At 35.1% G+C, this 23,139-nt stretch overlaps 1 protein-coding gene across 3 annotated transcripts in view; it reads right to left on the bottom strand.

The window, feature by feature from the left end:
- Nucleotides 1-3,864: 3,864 nt before the first annotated feature.
- LOC110462236 overlaps nucleotides 3,865-23,139 on the bottom strand; it is a 38,021-nt gene continuing 18,746 nt past the window's right edge. For all 3 annotated transcript variants that reach the window (XM_021516112.1, XM_021516111.1, XM_021516114.1), the window contains exons 2-6: nucleotides 18,464-18,507; nucleotides 13,807-14,043; nucleotides 10,689-10,878; nucleotides 8,238-8,334; nucleotides 3,865-7,508 (exon numbers count right to left, since the gene is read on the bottom strand). In XM_021516112.1, the coding sequence (XP_021371787.1) occupies nucleotides 7,188-7,508; nucleotides 8,238-8,334; nucleotides 10,689-10,878; nucleotides 13,807-14,043; nucleotides 18,464-18,488 (870 nt within the window). In that variant the 5' untranslated portion in view covers nucleotides 18,489-18,507 and the 3' untranslated portion in view covers nucleotides 3,865-7,187. The remainder of the gene's footprint in view (nucleotides 7,509-8,237; nucleotides 8,335-10,688; nucleotides 10,879-13,806; nucleotides 14,044-18,463; nucleotides 18,508-23,139) is intronic.

Here is a 23,139-nt window from a genome sequence, read left to right as displayed (position 1 = left end):
TTTCAATTTTGCATCAGTCAGTGTATATTGTTACAGAACAATATTTATAAGGATGTTTACTTGCCGAAACTAAAGTGTGGATAAGCAAGTGGATTACTGCTACCTATAAATTTACAAGTCTCTCAATAATTTTGAAAAACTTTTAAATAGAATGTTTTACATATTCACTGCAGTGAAAAGGTATCTTCTTATAAAAAATGGAACTATTTTGAATCTGTGTTCCCATGAACAAATAATATAAAAAGCACTCTAATTCAATATGATACATTGTTGTATGTTTCAATATTGAATAAGATAAACAAAATATAAACATACATACTCACACACACACACAAGATTAGGAGAGTTACATTATTTTCCCTCTATTTCCATTGCATAAATTCTTCACAAAGAAAACAACAACTTTATAGCATATGTTCAGCTTTATCATCTTCATAGGCTAGCATTTGAAATAAGATGCACATATTAATTTCAAATACATTTCAAAAGAGTACTGCAAATGTACCAGCTAGAACACATACTATGTTATTACAGTTGTCATGATTGTTGGTTTCAGAACTGATAGCATTGTGCAACAAATGTTGACAACAGGACTTATTGAAAGTTGAGGTTGCTTGTGTATATGCAAACAGGTAGTGCATGATTTAATGTTGAGAATGATGGATCAAGGTTTATAAAATTTGGTTTGAATACTTAGTTAGGAATGCACTGACAATTTCTCTGTCACATGTACATGAACAGGTTGTGAAGCTGTAGCCTTCACCTTGACTGAATGAAATTGACCTTAAAACTGTCTTGAACAATTGATGTATGAAATTTAGAAATGAAGTTTCAAGAAATATGGTTGAAAACTTAAGAAATAATTGCTTTCATTGACATTGATACAATCTTGTGTGCTATCCCTCTCATATATCACACAAGATTTAATATCAAATGTTGGACACAGTAAAATCGAGCGAAGTTAACAAATATCAAGTTACATATTATAACTTTTATTTTATTTTATTGATATTGATCATAAGCATTGTTAAAAGTACAATGTATACCAGGGATCTTACATTTCTTTTACTACTTAACATTTGCGTTGACTTTTAATTCATTGGACAAAAACTAAAAGGAAGCCATGACCAGTATTTCTATCTTTAAAAACATACTTTTAATTTTTTTTCCAATTTGCTCCCACCACCCATAGTGTTATATTGATCAAAACAAACGTTGTTTCCAACATTTGTGCCCTTAGTCAGTAGTGGGTGTTCAATCACATTCATCAGGGTTTCAGCATCAAGTAGGGGCTGTTCAATCACATTCATCAGGCTTTCAGCATCAATATTCACAGATTCAATCTGTTCCAAGTAAAGATCACTGACTTCTCCATTAAGGAAAAGTTTGCGAGGAAAGCATTTGAACTACATTTGAACTATTCGCTGATGGAAGGATCTGTGGACTCGGCTTTCATGTGTCTGAGAGAAAATGATTTAGTCAGAGGTTCCTCCTCTATAAAGTAACTGACAGATTTCAAAATGTCATGTCACTGTTGGTATAGTTCTTGCAGCCTTTTGAAAAAGNTTTTTTTTAACTGAATGAGAAGAAATGTAAGGCCAAATATCCTCACAAACAACGCTTAAGTGAAATCAGTTTGCAACTAAGCAGTTCGAAAATTTTGCAACACGTCTGGAGAAAGACGTTCCTCGTGACGCTGTAATTCACTAGAGTAAAACGTCCGTTTATTATGTTTGTTTTTGCATAATAACTGCTATACATACCGTAGAAGCACCTTCCTTTTTGTCATCGCCGCTGACAACATGCGCCATTCTCTGCGGCTTCGGCCGCATGCTTGGCCACAAGTCACCGAAATCGGGATACATAGCCTTATTTATGAATCAGTAGTAGGTAAACGTTGCAGAAGTGTATGTATATTGTTCATTGTCAATGCTGCTTAAACAACATGCCTAACATTAAGTCAACACTCGCCTGCATTTTCGTCTTTTCCGCTTCGCGTTGCGAATGATGTCTAGGCCTACACAAAACGAAAGTAAAATGTGCGCATGTCTAAATGTAAGGGAGATCACTCGTGTTTTCCCGCAGTATATGTCTGAAATCATTCCGAAGGTGTTGTTGTTTTTGTGTATATTGAAATAAAAGAGTCCTGTTATATGGTAATACTTCAATAAACGAAAAACACAAATCACACCAACAGACATATAAAATGTAGGCCTATCGGAGCATATTTTCGTTTCTGGCTGAGCTGTAATTAGCGAGAAGGCGATATAAAAATGCAATAGCATATCTTATGATGAAAATAGAACAAAATGATAATACTGCGAAGGTAAAAAAAGCCTTCAGGTTAGAATACCAATATGGAACTAGAGAAGGACAGTGGCTAGTTCTAACATGATTCCCGGTCTCATCTGCCCCGGCCGGTTGATCCCATTTTAGTTAGGCAAGCCTGGTGTGAATCACACGGAGGCGATTTTAGAATTAATTGACAGGATCCGTATCCATTAATAGGTTTGTAATATGAACTTTTTATGTTGATCTCCTACATAATTGTAAGTTATACTCCGCCTTATATTTCGTTAAATTATCAAGTTTACGTAACAAGTGCAAGCGAAATCCTAATTGACTGCCATGTTGGAAACTTCCTCAATCTTTCCGATATAGGTCAGACGTCTAAATATGGGTGTCATGACCAAATATGGAAATTGTAGTAAACATGACCGCATCAGTAGTAATACTATATTTGGCCGTGAAGGCCATATAAGGAAACGGATAACATCACGCGTGATCTAACATGGCCGTCGTTTCTTTTTTTAGAGTTTTTAGTAAGGATTTGTTATTTTAACGATGAACGAATATGCAATATTTTGATAACATTATAATCATATGAAGCGTGAATCAGATATATTATTACTGATTAGCACTTTTGATTATCCTCAGTTAGTTGGAACAGGACCGCTTCATAGCTCTGACCACGCAATATATAATTGTAAACAGGGACGTAAATGTCACCAATTTTAGCCAATCACAGGACAATATTTCCGTGTAAAGGGTTAATCCAGCGACAGTTCCAAGAGTAAATACGAAGTTTTAGAAGGATACTTAGTTCTAACTAAGAATAAGATTATATCCAATGACGTTTGAGTGAACTTGAGTCCGTGGTAATGGATTTTATTTGCAGTTTGTTTAGTATTACTAGAAGGTGACGTTATGTCTCGTTTATGAATATCTGAGCTCATTAACTGAAGTATTTTTACCGGAAGTTGCGTGTAGCATGCATGACCTACATTCAAGTAGCAGTTCCCGATTGAGATAAACAGGGTGCATTTTCAATAAGAATACGACGTTGTGATAAGATCATATGTTCTATAAAGAAAAGTAATGATATTTACAAGCCATTCAAGTGCATTTGAGTCCAAAGTTACGCATAATAAAGACAGTAGGTCCGGTATATGATTCAATTTAGTACCAGTGACTACCGCTAGAGGCCGTCTGTGTGAAATCGACATTTATGAATATCTGAGCTCATTAACTTAAGTAATACCAATAGCTGGCGGCTAACGCCTTAGCTAAAAATGCGTGACGAGTTTCAAAAATTTCATATGAAATGAAAACGAGTGTAAGATTCTTTTTATCACATAATCAAGATTTGTGGCATTTATTCGTGTGAAGCGACAATTTTCAAGCAACCTTGAAATGTGAAAAGCCGCCATTTTGACTCAAATGCGTAAGTCTGACGATATGTACTTGTCCTAGGCGTGACGCCACAATTGAAACTTACAACCAATCACAGGGCTGATAGGTCATATTACATACAAATAACTATAATTTCAATTAGTATATATATACACAAAAAAATCCGCCATGTCTTTTTCATTCGTTTATTTATTTATACTTATTTATTTATTTTGCATATGCATTGTTTCGGTTCATGCATCAATGAACATACGTATATATTGTGAAGTCTGGCGTGTACTGCAATGTTTATTCCCAGTACTCGCATTACAATATTCACTGAAAAGGAGAAGATAACACAGAGTTGTAAGTGAAAATTCATGTTTCATGTCGAAAATAATGCAATAATATCAGAAATACAAACGAAATACGTCCATAACCAGTAAGGCCTGACCTGATTTTTAACCAGACGACATCACAGGGGAAAGTCAAGGGTAGACAATCTGTACATAGAACACGTGATACCTAACAGCGCACTCATAAATAACGGCAGAATCAAGAGCAGTACTACAATATAATGTATAAACCTGCTTAGGAGTTGCTGGACATATGTCAAAGGTACGTAGATTTACTTTGTAAATATAACATTTTATAACTTCCGTACGTATTTATACCCGAGACTGTTCAGCATCCTCATAACAACACACACATGTCGACCAATGCCCTATGTATATATTTTTCGCTTAGCTAAAAAATGCATACGAAATAGCACATGGAATGAAACTTTAAACGTTTAAAGGGAGACAACTTGCTAATTCCATGTTAATAGAAATGTACCAGATACCATGGAGTTGGTCGTAATACATTTTATCAAAAGCAATATAACACTTTTCTACAACACTTGTCCCTCCTCTCTTCCTATATCTATCTTTCTCTCATACACGCTGTTATCGAAATGAATAGAAAAAATGTATTAACCCTTTCAGCACTGTAGACTATAAAGGACTCATCAAGATCAATCATTATGGTAGAGTTTATTAAATTTATTTATGGGTGAAAGGATTATCACAAATATCTTCATCTTTCTCTCAAGTTGTCATCCATAGAAATCGCAAGTGACATTTTGTGACAGTGAGGAGACAGTATCTGTAGCTATAACTGCTCCCTTGAGGGGCTATAAAGGTATCATTCAGACATGTGTATTTCCTAGTCTTTGTAACAGGTACATACATCGTCAATTTGAATGTTTTCTTCATTTCGATGCAATTGCTAATGGCGGACAAGTCAACGGATATTTTACTTTAGTATTTTCAAATCAGTGTATCATTTTAGTTAGTCATTTTATTCAAGTTGACTTTTGAGACATATTAATACATATAATGCGCAAAAATAAAAGATGTGTAATTTACCAACGAATTTTCAAGAGTCGTATTTCATTGATTCCGCGCGTTCGAAACAGTTGGCATATCCATGTACCGAAAGGCTATTTCGTATGATCACCTTAATAATAATGACATACAATTTTGTAAAGCTGTTTTGATTGTTTCCCTAGTATACATACTATACAAATTATTTAAATTGAAATCAACCAGTACACATATAAATTCTGAAACCTGCTCATCTTTTTAAACAGTAGTTGACAATTTGGATTTCTAACGTTTTGGCCCTAGCATCACCGATGAATCCAGAAGGACGAAACAGCCGTATGACGTAGTGTAATTCATTTTTGGCATAATGTGTCTATTGTCATACTGTGTCTATTGTCATACTGTGTATATTGTCAAATTCTAAATCTGTAATCCCCTGTGTGTGTATTACGTTTTTCTTTCACAAATACCATATCCTGGCACTCACAATTTACAAGACCCGTGAGATTTAATGATACTTTCTCGTCATATTAATAACTACAAAGCACTACATTGTGTCACATCACATATCCAGCAAGTGAATAAAGTGAGACGCATACTAAACATATACTGGTACTGATGATCACACTGTGAGATAGACTTTTATATCTAGTCAGGCAGGAAGCGTGTCCTATCGTCACCGTGACGTCACTTGTGTAGTCCATTGCTTTGTTATTGCACAGTGTTCTGGTGAATACAGGAATATAATAACATCATAAAAACAAACATGGCGACACTTACAAACTTCAACTTACATGCTTTTAACTTTATATAATAAGTCACAAATACACGCACCAAATCAAAATGCCAATACATCGAATAGTGAAGGGACACTTCTTATAGTTCCCCGGTTCGATTAATTGATGAGAAAATCATGAACTAAGTTTATTCTCTATAAATTACATCATTTTTAAAGAACTATAATTATATTTCTCCTTATCATATAAAAGAAATGTGATCATAAAATACGTTCTATAACAAAAGTTCAGTGCATCTAAGGATATTACATATCCAACAAATTAAGATATGGCAACCCAGTAACCAATGATCACCACGTGTTTTATACATTAACAGACACGTTTGTACTGATACAGATCCATAAAAACATGCAACAAAATGCACTTGAATATCACACGTTTATGTTTGTAATAATAAATTACCATTCAACAGTTATTATGCTTAATTTGTTTAGGGACAGTATCATTCTTCATGAAATTGCAGATACTGTGAAATCACTACTTTTCGTGGGTTTTTTAATTTCGATGATTTCGTCGGTACTTTTTATCTACGAATTCATAGGTCCACGAAGTAATTACAAGTTTGACTTAAAGCTTTTCTCCGTATGAGTTGGTACTCGTGACCGACGAATACATGTGCCTATGAAATGTGGTTATTTTTGGGAAACCACGAAATTTGAGATCCACGAAAATGTATGATTTCACAGTATATCGTTATGCATGACATTAGTGGTTACCAGTTTTTGTTTCCCACGAACTTTCTTATACAGGATACTAAGACATACAATAGATGTCCATACCAGTAAATATAGGTACATGTAATCACCGTTTGGTCGGTGATATCCACTGTCAAGTTTTAACTGATCGATACTGATATTGTGTCGATATGATGAGTACTCAGCGGAAGCTGTAGTAATAGATTAGTCAGTATTACTCTTATGTCTGAGCAAGACAGACTGTAAACTGTAGATTTAAAATATAAACTGTCAATTTTTTCTCTCAGAGTTTTGATTAAAAGGATTGGATTTACAAATTGAAAAATTTACTTTTGCATGTTTTAGCGGTAAACCGATTATTCTTATTTGTAAATAAAGATCTTACTTGTTTAAAAGGTGTACTTTTTTAGTAAAGTTACAAATATCATAATTTCAATGAAAAACAGGAGGCAGCCAATCACTGAATTATAAACGATTAATACATAAGTTGACGTTCCTTCAGTACGTTCTACTTTGAGTAAAATGACCATCAAATTGACCATGATGGAGGAAACGTCCTAACAGCAGATATGAAACAGGGAACACAATAGGTGATTGTGTCGAGAAAATCCGAGTATTTTTGCGAGAAAGTGTGCCTCAATGTGAGATCCCGAGTTCTACGACTGCCATGAGTTATCGTAAGGAGAAGATAGATCGACAGTGGAAGGTTCTGGATCAGGTGGCCGGTCCAAAACCTCGGCGTACACCGAAGGTTTAGGCTCCAACGTTTCCGACGCCCTCGTCACCTTGGGAGTGTCATCAGATGCTAATGGTTCCACGTACACGCTCTCCATGGTACGGTTTGGCGGGTCTTTGTCCGTGCCGAGGGTATCCAGGCTAATTACCCCGCTAGCGGTGGACGCCTGTGATGAAGGTCTACTGGCCGGAAGTGGAGGGCGCATGTTAGCCAGGGTGCTCGAATTATACACAGGAGTGTTCTGTAACAAAGGATCATCATCTATTTAGGAGCAAAGTACTTACATATTTTCATAAGACCGTTCTAGTTAGTCTTCTGACCTAATGCTGGTATCTACTTTTGTGCCAGATCGGAGTAGGTTTACAAAGTCATTCGATCAATCAGTAACGCAATATGTATTAGGTTGTTCATTTTAACATTAATGAATGTATGATAAAGTTGCGATAAGTGTTGATTTTGGTGGCGATAGTCAGTCTATTGTCAATTCTATGAGTCATGTGCCACTCTCTAAATGTGAATTACTTCCCCTTATTTGGTTTCTTAGCCGACACCAACTTGTTTATGCATGATACCAATATCAAATCGCAATTGTCACAAGTAAACTTGTAATGCAAGGATAGTGGTAATGCTTCAAGAAAACCTCTTATAACGAAAATTACAAATACTATAACGAAATTGACCATTTGCTTCCATGAAAAAACGACAACTTTTCCAATAAATGTAAAGTCTCTGCTATAATATAAGGAACTAGTATACAGTTCAATCAAAAATACAGCTAATACAGAGAACGGACAACTGCAAACATGTAATTTACAAAATAAACTGTTTCGTAGGAAAAAGATATAGTGATTGAGAGAATGAAAAGACAAACAGTTTCAATGAATAGAATTCGCACATTTACCACCAACTAAACTTCGCTATCATAAAGGATTCATATAAAATTAAAGAGAAAGACTCATAATGTCATTACCATGTTGTCGTCGATCTCTGCATACACACTGTCTATGCGTTCTATCTTGTTAAAATAACTTGGGTTGTTGATACTGTCCTTGTGTTCGTTCATCTTTCTGAAAATGTTAACAATACAATATTAGCACATACAGTGTGTTTCTATATAGTATTTCCATAGGACAGTCTAATAGTAACATCTTTCAGCACATATATATCAACACACTTTGTCAATTAGCAACATCATTACATAAAGTCATACAACACGAACACTGTCAATCAGCAATATCTCTATATGACGTCATACAACATCAACACACTGACTGTTAATTAATATCAGCACGTGAATTCATATAATATCAAAACACAGTTAATTCGAAATATTTGCTTTTTCATTGTATAACACTTCGATATATTAAAATTTAATGTTAAAAATTAAATTAAATTGATTATTCTAGCTGAGCATATGAATGTCAGAGTTATCTCCTCTATAACTTCCTCTTGCTATCTCAGAATCCATGGTAAGCACAATCATAAAGAAATTGTCAAAACAAATTTAAGTTTTTGTATCTAAATTTTTGCTATTTTTTAAATATATTTATTTTCCTTCTTAACGGAACTACAATATTTCATTTGATGAAATATCAATAGGCCTAGTTGGTATTGTTTCACGTATGTACTTTAGATGTTATTAGTCTTCCGGAACGGCGTGTTTAGCTCGGGGGATAAGGGTGACCGCCATCGCCATGCTGGAATATTTGTCACCGGGTTTTTGTATCTTGTGGGAAATCGCTATCGTTTGTGTAGTTTTTCATTGTGGGTGCGTATTATGTAACCTAATACTTTCATTGTCATGTGGCGGTCTTTTGAGGCAAAACCAGTACCGCTTAAGTGCAAATTTTTACCATATTGACCAGTTGCCATTCAATGAACAGTTTCACTGGAAATAAGTTTGTTAAGTTAACAAATTGTATTTGCAATTTAATAGCATAATTAATTTGAAGTGTACAGCTGTTTCCAGTGGTCAATTGAATTTCAAATATTTCTAATGGGACCAACTACTGTCGAATAAGTAATTGGTAAAGTGGGGGAAATGAGGTGAACATCCGTTCCAAGTGTTCACTTAATTTGTCCTCATTTCATTTTTGCAATTTTGCACAAGTTCGATCAAGTTGATCTGCAGTTATCTCAGTTTGGTTTGCCCTATGACTCTAATTTTGAGTCGGTAACCGCAGTGGCCATATAATCGCCAAACCTTAACAAATAAAATGTCATGGTAGCTAATTTGGTGTTTGCGTTTTTTGTGTCTTAAGCACATTTACCACACATATACGTAGTATCACCCTCTCCTGTCGCCTGGTTAAACAGAAATGGTTACTAATTCAAACAATTGATTTAAAAGGCCAAATACTCATATGATAGAACAACCAAAGATCTAAAAAAGAACAGAAATTGGATTAAGATTTTCTCAATACAGCTTCTTTTATACATTTTACAAGGGACAGACAACTTACGTGTATAACCCATCACTCACTAACCTTAAAAAGTCCGTGAATGTCAACTATCGCAATAATCTTGTTCCATCCTATTACTGCAAAAGTAGATTTGGCTGAGGATTAACTGTAGTTCCCTTAATAATCACTTGTTTTTACGTAACTTAGTTGAAAGTCCCATGTGTTCTTGTAACTGTTCTGCTGAAACTACTGAACACTTTCTCCTCTTTTGTCCTAACATCGAACAATTAAGATTACAATGTTTTAGAAATCTTTCTCCATGGAATAATTTAAATCTGCTGCTATATGGAAATCCTGATATGCCAGATCAATATAACTTAAATATGTTTGACTCTGTCCAACAATTTATCTGTAAGTCGAAACGATTTTAGTGCAAGATTCATTTATTTTATTTTATTTTTTATGTAACTATTGTGTTTGTTTAAACAATGTACATTAACTTTGAAACCTATGTTGTTCGACAACACTTGTGACACGTCATTATGATATTTAGACTTAATGAGTCTTGTTGATACTGTAATTAATATAGACTAAAACACTCTTATATTTTACAGGATATCAGCATACTTTTATGATTGGAATCAATGTAAGGCAATTGATATGTAATTTAGATATTTCAAATGTATTTAACGCATCCTTATATAGAGCTCATTAGGGTTACTTTTTCATGAATCACATTTCAACAAGATTCAACCAAGTAATGCAGTTCTCTTTTTGTTATTCTCTTCGTAACCCCTTCCCCCCTCCCCTCCCTGATTTCTTCTTTTTTCTTTGTCTGTTATACTATCAAAATATATATAACAGTGCCGTCCTATTGCCAGGTTTATTAATAATAATGATATTGATATAAGTATATTGATATAAGTACTTATGTACTCGTTTTCGAATCCTCTTTGTTGATTTTTGTATTATTTTGTCACTGCCATATTGAATAAAAATACTGATTAAACTAAACTTACGTGGTGTCGCTTTTGTTTTGACGTTGGTACCAGCAGTAGACCAGAATGGCTAAGACAACAACAAGTAGTACACAAGCTACTACGACACCGACAACCAGGCCGGTATTTCCACCATCTGGCCCTGGTGTCGGCGTCACGGTCGATGTAGCGTATGCACCTCCACATTTCTGTGCCAGCTCCGCAATGTTAGCTAGCAATAGATGATGACGTGAAAAGTGGCAATTAATGGAAACACTAAATCATATTTATCTATTACGTATGTCGACATTACCTTATACAATACCGTTACTTGATATGTCCAAATCAGACTACAAAACTGTTTTCATATTTAATTTTTATGCGAGGATAAATTGACTATCCCTGTACGTGAACACTTACACAATAGTGTATATTCTTTGAAGTCCATATATTAAATTCTGTCACCATTATATAATGTTTCCAAATATGCATTGATGCAAACAAACATTCGTTAAGTTTGACAAAGGAAAATCATATTCATATAGAAAAATAAAATATTCGTGTTCTAACTAGCCGAAACATAGGGTAAAACATCTTCATATAGAAAGTGTACTCTTCGTTGCACAGCATACAACAGTACGGAGAGTATGAGTCCTGAGGATTATACATACAACAGTACGGAGAGTATGAGTCCTGAGGATTATGTACACAACAGTACGGAGAGTATGAGTTCTGAGGATTATGTATACAACAGTACGGAGAGTATGAGTCCTGAGGATTATGTATACAACAGTACGGAGAGTATGAGTCCTGAGGATTATGTATACAACAGTACGGAGAGTATGAGTCCTGAGGATTATGTATACAACAGTACGGAGAGTATGAGTCCTGAGGATTATGTATACAACAGTACGGAGAGTATGAGTCCTGAGGATTATGTATACAACAGTACGGAGAGTATGAGTCCTGAGGATTATGTATACAACAGTACGGAGAGTAGGAGTCCTGAGGATTATGTATACAACAGTACGGAGAGTAGGAGTCCTGAGGATTATGTATACAACAGTACGGAGAGTAGGAGTTCTGAGGATTATGTATACAACAGTACGGAGAGTAGGAGTTCTGAGGATTATGCATATTACAGTACGGAGAGTATGAGTCCTGAGGATTATGTATACAACAGTACGGAGAGTATGAGTTCTGAGGATTATGTATACAACAGTACGGAGAGTATGAGTCCTGAGGATTATGTATACAACAGTACGGAGAGTAGGAGTTCTGAGGATTATGTATACAACAGTACGGAGAGTAGGAGTTCTGAGGATTATGCATATTACAGTACGGAGAGTATGAGTCCTGAGGATTATGTATACAACAGTACGGAGAGTATGAGTTCTGAGGATTATGTATACAACAGTACGGAGAGTATGAGTCCTGAGGATTATGTATACAACAGTACGGAGAGTATGAGTTCTGAGGATTATGTATACAACAGTACGGAGAGTATGAGTCCTGAGGATTATGTATACAACAGTACGGAGAGTATGAGTTCTGAGGATTATGTATACAACAGTACGGAGAGTATGAGTCCTGAGGATTATGTATACAACAGTACGGAGAGTATGAGTTCTGAGGATTATGTATACAACAGTACGGAGAGTATGAGTCCTGAGGATTATGTATACAACAGTACGGAGAGTATGAGTTCTGAGGATTATGTATACAACAGTACGGAGAGTATGAGTCCTGAGGATTATGTATACAACAGTACGGAGAGTATGAGTTCTGAGGATTATGTATACAACAGTACGGAGAGTATGAGTCCTGAGGATTATGCATACAACAGTACGGAGAGTAGGAGTTCTGAGGATTATGCATACAACAGTACGGAGAGTATGAGTTCTGAGGATTATGCATACAACAGTACGGAGAGTATGAGTTCTGAGGATTATGTATACAACAGTACGGAGAGTATGAGTCCTGAGGATTATGTATACAACAGTACGGAGAGTATGCGTTCTGAGGATTATGCATACAACAGTACGGAGAGTAGGAGTTCTGAGGATTATGCATACAACAGTACGGAGAGTATGAGTTCTGAGGATTATGCATACAACAGTACGGAGAGTATGAGTTCTGAGGATTATGTATACAACAGTACGGAGAGTAGGAGTTCTGAGGATTATGTATACAACAGTACGGAGAGTAGGAGTTCTGAGGATTATGCATACAACAGTACGGAGAGTAGGAGTTCTGAGGATTATGCTCAAACAAGTCACAAATGGTACCAAATGTCTCGTCTGGGTACTGAATATACCGGAAACACCCACAAATCTAGTATTTGCTTTTGGGTCATTATATTTGTGTCAGAGGTACAAGAAATTCTTATTTAACTTCCGGTATTTTTTGTGGGAGATCAGATTGTTTATTTAAATCGTGTCTTTTTGTTGTGTGTATTTCCATAGTCAAATGCAAATTAAAAGTGTGAATTATATGGATCTCTTAGCCCCATGGACTTCATGAATGGAAATATCTTAAGGTGCTTTATCAAAATGTTATGATCCCAGGTCCACCCATTTCCCCCTTGGGATGGGGTAAATTTTACTATAGTTCATATGGAAGTTTAACACATTTTGGTATAATTTCTCATTTTGGTATAATTTCTCCTTTCTCAACTTGGTTGGAAAAATTATCGTGTAATTGCAGTTTTTTGTTATGAACATTAATATCCTGACTCATCCCCCCGGTGTCTGAGGGGCGTTGTCCAAAAGGGTCAAATTGGCTAAAATTTCGAAAGTCGTCTTCTTCTAACTCGGAGATGTTTTAACCTAATACCCTCTATGGATAAAAGGGTCTTATGATGCTTTATCAAATTTGAGAATTTTATTACCATTGGGCTACCCATTTTTCACTTGGGAGGTGGTAATTTTTACTATATTATATGGTTTTGTTATATAAGGTTTTTTCTTAAAGTTGCCAGGTATATTAGGCATAATTTATTTAGATTATATGTGCTATTTGTTTTTGTCACATCACAACAGCAAAAAAAATTGCAACTCAGGTGATCGTTTTGGCCCATGTGCCTCTTGCGTTCAGGTATGTTGACGCGGTAGTATACATTTTGCCGTTTTACTTACTCATTATACATTAACTGACTTACCTCCTGTTTCATTTAAGCACTGTATCCATGGTTCAGTGCGACTACAGATTCCATCAATCTCCACATTTATCTGCGTGTTACATCGATCATTCACGTGGTCGTAGAAAGTACCTCCTGCGCAGGTTTGATTGATGATAGCAAAATTTGTGTTACATCTGTAATAGGTCTGGCAGGAGCAGGGGTTGATCAGTGCGGTTCCGACACCACAGTCTTTCCTGTCTATTGGTACGCAGGAATCTGAGTGAAACAAGGAACATTTGCAGACGTTGGAAATTCAAGTAATACAAATATGTAATAAAAGAATAACGTTATTTGTCATTGATTAGATATGATTGACCATGATTGAATAACGCTGTTCGTTTGACGTTTTCTCTCATTTCCCTGTGTGTAAGATAGAGCTTTCCAGGATAAGAAAGGGGTGTTGGAAATGTCTTTCTCCCACCCTTCACAGGTGTGTCTCACGTTTAAGCCGGGGAAGATCAGCTTTTCTCTTACCCTGGACAGGTGTTTCCGCACTTTTACCGGAGTGAGATTTCCTTGTCACACCCTAGGGTTGAGACGGGGGGATTCCCCTATTCATAACAATGGCATGACGTCACTTCAACAATACAATGACGTCACGTCAACAATCCATCAACGTCACGTCAACCCTGAATTTAGCATGTAACGTTATCATTACATTGTGTATATGATACACAATGGGAGAACAGGGTAAGAGAAAAAGAATCATTCACCCCCTTGTGGGTGAGATAGGGGAATCTTAACCCTCGGGGAAAGATTCTTAAGTTGCCAAACACTCAGCAAAGCCTCGTGTTTAGCAACTTAAGAATCCTCCCCCTCGGGTTGAGATTCTCCTATCTCACCCCCAAGGGGGGGAAAGATTCTATTAGTCACCCCCTAGGGGGAGATAGCCTCGTGCCGATTAGCACGTGTTCGGTTGTGACGTCATTAAAATGCGTCACCGGTAATTGTGACGTCATCAAAAATGAATGACGAAATTCATACCCCAAAGGTGTTTTTGTTTATACTACTGTCGATGGAGTTGTGACTGAAATAATGGGATGGAAGAAAAACAATCATCCCCTACCTTTAGGGTGAGACAGAGAAATCTCCAACCCTCGGGGTGATTTGTTTTGGTTGTCTAACCCCCGCAGAGCCTCGGGTAAGACAACCAAAAAACATCACCCCTCGGGTTGGAGATTTCTCTATCAAACCCTCAAGGTAGGGGAAGATTCTATTAATCTTACATCCCATTTCACGTGACGTGACGTCACAATGGCTCAATAATGACGTGACGTCACTAATTTGGAACTCTCCGATGCCGCAATGCGTTAAAGGCGACGTGATGAAATTAAAACCGTTTAAGATATATTTACCGTACATGTTAGAAAGATGTTATTAATATTTCTGCGCAAACCCTCGAGGTTTTCAAATCTGGCTAAAACTTCGGCAAAGCCTCGGGTTTTACCAAATTCAAAAACCCCTCGGAATTGCCCTATCCTACACCCCTGTGCATGAAAGAGTCTTATAATATTACAATGATAGAATAACGAATGGCAACGATAGAATAAGTTTATATGACAATTCTAGAATAACGTTGTTTATCAATGAAAGAATAACGAATAACTTTGTATGACAAAAATATAATAACGTTGTATGACAATAGAATAACGGTTTATGACAATGAAAGCATAATGTTGTGTGATAATGATATAATAATGTTTTGTGACAATGATATAATAACGTTGCATAACAATGATATAATAACGCTGTATGACAATTATAAAATAATGTTGTTTGTCAATAAAAGATTAATGTTGTGTAACAATGATATAATAACAATGCATAACAATGATAGAATAACGTTGCTTGTCAATGATAAGTTAATGATAGAAACACTTTGTATGACAATCATATAATTATGTTGTGTGACAATGATAGAATAATGTTGTGTGACAATGATATAATAATGTTGTATGGCAAAGATAGAATAATGTTGTGTGATAATGATATAATAATGTTGTGTGACAATGATAGAATAATGTTGTGTGACAACGATATAATAATGTTGTGTGACAATGATAGAATAATGTTGTGTGATAATGATAGAATTATGTTGTGTGACAACGATAGAATAATGTTGTGTGACAATGATAGAATACTGTTGTATGACAATGATATAATAATGTTGTGTGACAATGATAGAATAATGTTGTGTGACAACGATAGAATACTGTTGTATGACAATGATATAATAATGTTGTGTGACAATGATAGAATAATGTTGTGTGACAACGATAGAATAATGTTGTGTGACAATGATAGAATACTGTTGTATGACAATGATATAATAATGTTGTGTGACAATGATAGAATAATGTTGTGTGACAACGATAGAATAATGTTGTGTGACAATGATAGAATACTGTTGTATGACAATGATATAATAATGTTGTGTGACAATGATAGAATAATGTTGTGTGACAATGATAGAATACTGTTGTATGACAATGATATAATAATGTTGTGTGACAATGATAGAATAATGTTGTGTGACAACGATAGAATAATGTTGTGTGACAATGATAGAATACTGTTGTATGACAATGATATAATAATGTTGTGTGACAATGATAGAATAATGTTGTATGACAATGATAGAATAATGTTGTATGACAATGATAGAATAATGTTGTATGACAATGATATAATTATGTTGTGTGACAATGATATAATAATGTGGTGTGATAGTGATACAATTATGTTGTGTGACAATGATAGAATAACGTTGTGTGACAATGATAGAATAATGTTGTGTGACAATGATAGAATAATGTTGTGTGATAATGATAGAATACTGTTGTGTGACAATGATATAATAATGTTTATGACAATGATAGAATACTGTAGTGTGACAATGATATAATAATGTTGTGTGACAATGATATTATTATGTTGTGTGATAATGATATAATAATGTTGTGTGACAATGATATAATAATGTTGTGTGATAATGATACAATTATGTTGTGTGACAATGATATAATAATGTTGTGTGACAATGATATAATAATGTTGTATGACAATGATATAATAATGTTGTGTGATAATGATAGAATACTGTTGTGTGACAATGATATAATCATGTTTCTGACAATGATAGAATACTGTAGTGTGACAATGATAGAATAATGTTGTGTTATAATGATATAATAATGTTGTGTGAAAATGATATAATAATGTTGTGTGACAATGATAGAATAATGTTGTGTTATAATGATAGAATAATGTTGTGTGACAATGATATAATAATGTTGTGTGACAATGATATAATAATGTTGTGTGACAATGATATAATAATGTTGTGTGACAATGATAGAATAATGTTGTATGACAATGATATAATTATGTTGTGTGACAATGATATAATAATGTTGTGTGACAATGATATAATAATGTTGTGTGACAATGATATAATAATGTTGTGTGACAATGATATAATAATGTTGTGTGACAATGATATAATAATGTTGTGTGACAATGATATAATAATGTTGTGTGACAATGATATAATAATGTTGTGTGACAATGATATAATAATGTTGTGTGACAATGATATAATAATGTTGTGTGACAATGATATAATAATGTTGTGTGACAATGATAGAATACTGTTGTATGACAATGATATAATTATGTTGTGTGACAATGATAGAATAATGTTGTATGACAATGATATAATTATGTTGTGTGACAATGATATAATAACGTTGTGTGACAATGATATAATAATGTTGTGTGACAATGATATAATAATGTTGTGTGACAATGATAGAATACTGTTGTATGACAATGATATAATTATGTTGTGTGACAATGATAGAATAATGTTGTATGACAATGATATAATTATGTTGTGTGACAATGATATAATAACGTTGTGTGACAATGATATTATAATTTTCTGTGATAATGATATAATAACGTAGTGTGACAATGATATTATAATTTTCTGTGATAATGATATAATAACGTTGTGTGACAATGATATTATAATTTTCTGTGATAATGATATAATAATGTTGTATGACAATGATATAATAATGTTGTATGACAATGATATAATTATGTTGTGTGACAATGATATAATAACGTTGTGTGACAATGATATTATAATTTTCTGTGATAATGATATAATAACGTTGTGTGACAATGATATAATAATTTTCTGTGATAATGATAGAATAACGTTGATTAACAACGATAGAATAACGTTGATTGGTATTGATAGAATAACAAATATATGGCAAGGATAGAATTAAAATGTTTGAAAATTCTTTCATTTTAATTAACAAATCCTCGGATAATAAATATTGGCTACTATAATTTTTCTTAAATTCACTTAAATTTCATGTTGTCAATGACTTTAATAGCTTTTAAAGCAATGATTTAATGTTGATGTATTTTGAGAATGATAAAACTAACCATATCAAAAAGGCATGAAGTTTTCCTTCGTAATAACATAACCACATTGGTGGTTTTGAACATGATATGAATGTTTACCTTAGCAACACACGATATAAACATAAAGCGATCCATAAACCATTCTCATACGCCGAAATTAATTTTAATGTAAATACAATAAAACATTACCTACCTTGAAAGGTTAATTCAGTTCCCATTGTTCCACAGCCAGCTTCCCTGTGTATAGAGTAAACATGAAAATAACGAAATACTCATAGTAACTGTATCCTACATATCTTGTTTAGCATGTCAGTACACATCTAGAGTCATTATGTATGTACCTTTATCACATATCTCAGCATTCTATCGTTTTTTGTGCCAACCTTAAACATCCATTTTAAATTTTGCTAAATCATTTTTCGGTAAACGTTGCTTCCGAAGGTAGTGTTGGTACACAGTGCTATCACGTGACAGCCAAATCACTACTCTGAGTGGACGCCGGCGAACAGGCTCGTAGGTCCCTGCCCAGTTCAGCTATCGTCTGGCAGGGTATTAGGCTACTTATTTGATAAATTGGAACAAGTATATCACGCCAGAGGTTAAAATAAACATAGAAAATGGACATTACATCTTATTTTATCAGTTAACTGCTATCATCGAAGGTCATCGATTCAAAAATTCTTAAAGTGTGCTGGCCATTGTTTGCTCTTGTATCAAGCACTTCAGTTTTCCAACACATAAACAGTTTCGTATACGTAAAACCAGTACCTGGAGATAAGAGACTTCGGGAATTATTCATTTGATTTTCAGGTACTGCTTTTATTAATGTCATTTAGTAAACCCCAAACAAACACTCATATGATATTTTATTTAGTTTGATATCCAACACACGCCGGTATGTGCGTAACTTGACAACTTTACCATCCCCTTAAGGGCGCGCTGAGGTGAATTGCGGAGTACCAGCTAGTAAAGGGGCGCCGGGTAATCGAGTGCATGGCATAAGAATAATTGAATAGGTAGAACTGACATGTTAGCACTATCAACGTGTCTGTTTTACTCTCAAAACCATCGAGTGTGGAGTCATTTGCTTTGTTCTAAAGATTTGTTTAAAAAGTCTTTCCATGTTGACTTCGAATAACTTTGAGTCTGTGTATAGTAAAAACCTCGTTAGACTGCCACCGTTTGTGTAGAGAAATGTTGGCGTTATAAAGTGGTTTGCGATAAATTGAGGGAAACATGTAAAATACTACTCCAGAAATAAAAGAAAATAGAGGACCTTGAAATATTTTGGCAATAAATGAGATGGCAAATGAAACGAGGGGCATTATATGAAGGATTTACTGTATTATCATTACTGTATATTTACCTTTTGATTTGTATCAGTAATCCTTCTTTTCAAAATTTATTTGAAGTAAGCCAAGCATATATTTTATATCACGCACACAATATTGATAATAAGAAGCCCTTTGTACCAGTAACTGTGACGACGAAACAAAGGATGATTGTGATAATGGAGTTGAAGCACTATAAGCTACATGTATTATACGTTTTGTCATACGAATATTAGGCAACACCGGCAAGTAAAATGATTGTTAAAAAGTACAAATAATTTAACATCTTCTTAAAAGCTACTTATCTGTCAGAGCTTCGTGATCATATTTTTATTTCTTGATCTAACGTTTAAACATTACAACATCACGTTAGAAAGAGGAACTACGGCGAGGAGGTTATACCTGAGATCTGGTGAGAGTAGACATTATCACGGTATGTTAGTACAACGATTTATATAGCAGGGTTGTGAACGTATAGGGTATCAGCTTGGTATAGGAATATATGTACCGGAAATGAAAATATATTTTGACTTTTTCTCTGGCAGTGTTTTTTTAATACCAGTAATATAAATATTTTGGTAATGGAATCATAAAGATGGACTTTTACTTTAATAACATCGAGTAATTTGGACATTGGGTAGCATATCGATATTTAATGGCAGCAATATATAATGACGATTTATTAGACCTAGAGTCGACAAGAAACATTGACAGCATTGGAAAGAAAAGGAACCTATTTATCAACCTATCAGCTACATGCATTTACATGTATTTCAGTTCAGTCTAATTTATTATAAACAACACCAGGCTATAATACGATAATATGAGGTTAATAACCAACAATCAGATGTGAAATAGAGGTTATAATTAAATGAATGGCGTAATGCGGTGATGATAAAACAATAGCGTAGTTTGATATAGTGATGGGAAGTTTTATAACCATCGCCAGTTTGTATAACGATAATGTTTGACCAAAATTTGTTATATGGTGGCTCTTAACCAACGCTTGGTTGTTATGTGATGGTTCTTAACCAATGCTTGGTTGTTATATGGTGGTTCTTAACCAAAGCTTGGTTGTTATGTGGTGTTTCTTAACCAACGCTTGGCTGTTATATGGTGGTTCTTAACCAACGCTTGGTTGTTATATGGTGGTTCTTAACCAAAGCTTGGTTGTTATGTGGTGTTTCTTAACCAACGCTTGGCTGTTATATGGTGGTTCTTAACCAATGCTTGGTTGTTATATGGTGGGTCTTAACCAACGCTTGGTTGTTATGTGGTGGTTCTTAACCAACGCTTGGTTGTTATGTGGTGATTCTTACCCAACGCTTGGTTGTTATATGGTGGTTCTTAACCAACGCTTGGTTGTTATGTGGTGGTTCTTAACCAACGCTTGGTTGTTATATGGTGGTTCTTAACCAACGCTTGGTTGTTATATGATGGTTCTTAACCAACGCTTGGTTGTTATATGGTGGTTCTTAACCAACGCTTGGTTGTTATATGATGGTTCTTAACCAACGCTTGGTTGTTATATGGTGGTTCTTAACCAACATTTGGTTGTTATATGATGGTTCTTAACCAACGCTTGGTTGTTATATGGTGGTTCTTAACCAACATTTGGTTGTTATACGGTGATATCATAACCAACACTTGGTTGTTATACGGTGATATTATAACCAACACTTGGATGTTATACGGTGATATTATAACCAACACTTGGATGTTATACGGTGATATTATAACCAACACTTGAATGTTATACGGTGATAATATAACCAACATTTGGTTGTTATACGGTGATATTATAACCAACACTTGGATGTTATACGGTGATATTATAACCAACACTTGGATGTTATACGGTGATATAATAACCAACACTTGGTTGTTATACAATGATATTATAACCAACACATGGTTGTTATACGGTGATATTATAACCAATATTTGGTTGTTATACGGTGATATTATAACCAACATTTGGTTGTTATACGGTGATATTATTACCAACATTTGGTTATTGTATGTTGATGTTATAACCAATACTTGGTTGTTACACGGTGATATTTTTAACCCAACATTTGGTAAGTGTACTGTGATATACTATGATATTGTAACCAATTATTGGTTGTTACACGGTGATATCAAAACCAACGCTTGGTTGTTATATTATGTAGTTGAAACCCATTACAATGATGTGAAACAGTGATGTGAAGGTTGACATTTACTTCGTTCATTATGAGGAGATTTACGGTAATGTTTATGTAAGTTTTCCCCTTAAAGATTTGTATGTGCGGGTGTGTTTGTGTAAACTGTGCTGTGTAAGTGTTGGTAGGACGGTAGGAGGGCCTCGCTATGGCCCGTGACAATAACTGTGTCGACCCCGAACCCACTCTTATCTACCCTTCCAAACACAGACACTTCAACTGTCAACGCCAGATTTAGTCATGTCAGAGTCGTCTCAACTGGTGTGATCATAGTCTTCCTTAACTCGATATTATGATCGAGTTAAGGAGGACTATGATCGGGTTAAGGACTATCCTTAACCCGATCATAGTCCTCATTTACTCGATCATCGTCTTCCTTAACCCGATCATACTCCTCCTTACCCCGATCATAGTCCTCCTTAACTCGATCATAGTCTTCCTTAACTCGATCATAGTCCTCCTTATCTCGATCATAGTCCTCCTTAACTCGATCATAGTCCTCATTAACTCGATCATAGTTCTCCTTAACTCGATCATAGTCTTCCTTAACCCGATCATACTCCTCCTTAACTCGATCATAGTCCTCCTTGAATCGATCATAGTCTTCCTTAACTCGATCGTAGTCTTCCTTAACCCGATCAAAGTCCTCCTTAACTCGATCATAGTCCTCCTTAACTCGATCATAGTCTTCCTTAACCCGATCATACTCCTCCTTAACTCGATCATAGTCCTCCTTAACTCGATCATAGTATTCCTTAACTCGATCATAGTCCTCCTTAACTCGATCATAGTCCTCATTAACTCGATCATAGTCCTCCTTAACTCGATCATAATCCTCCTTAACTCGATCATAGTCTTCCTTAACCCGATCATAGTCCTCCTTAACTCGATCATAGTCCTCCTAAACTCGATCATAGTCTTCCTTAACCCGATCATAGTCCTCCTTAACTCGATCATAGTCCTCCTTAACTCGATCATAGTCCTCCTTAACTCGATCATAGTCTTCCTTAACTCGATCATAGTCCTCCTTAACCCGATCATAGTACTCCTTAACTCGATCATAGTCCTCTTTAACTCGATCATAGTCCTCCTTAACCCGATCATAGTCTTCCTTAACCCGACCATAGTCCTCCTTAACTCGATCATAGTCTTCCTTAACCCGATCATATTCCTCCCTAACTCGATCATAGTCCTCCTTTACTCGATCATAGTCTTCCTTAACTCGATCATAGTCCTCCTTAACTCGATCATAGTCCTCCTTAACTCGATCACAGACATTGTCAACCCGATCACAGTCCTCCTTAAGGTAATAGGATTGTGTCGCCATTTCTCAG

Source organism: Mizuhopecten yessoensis, unplaced genomic scaffold, assembly GCF_002113885.1.
Source record: "Mizuhopecten yessoensis strain PY_sf001 unplaced genomic scaffold, ASM211388v2 scaffold10765, whole genome shotgun sequence".
Classification (NCBI taxonomy): Eukaryota; Metazoa; Mollusca; class Bivalvia; order Pectinida; family Pectinidae; genus Mizuhopecten; species Mizuhopecten yessoensis.
This window is presented reverse-complemented; position numbering and strand designations above follow the sequence as displayed.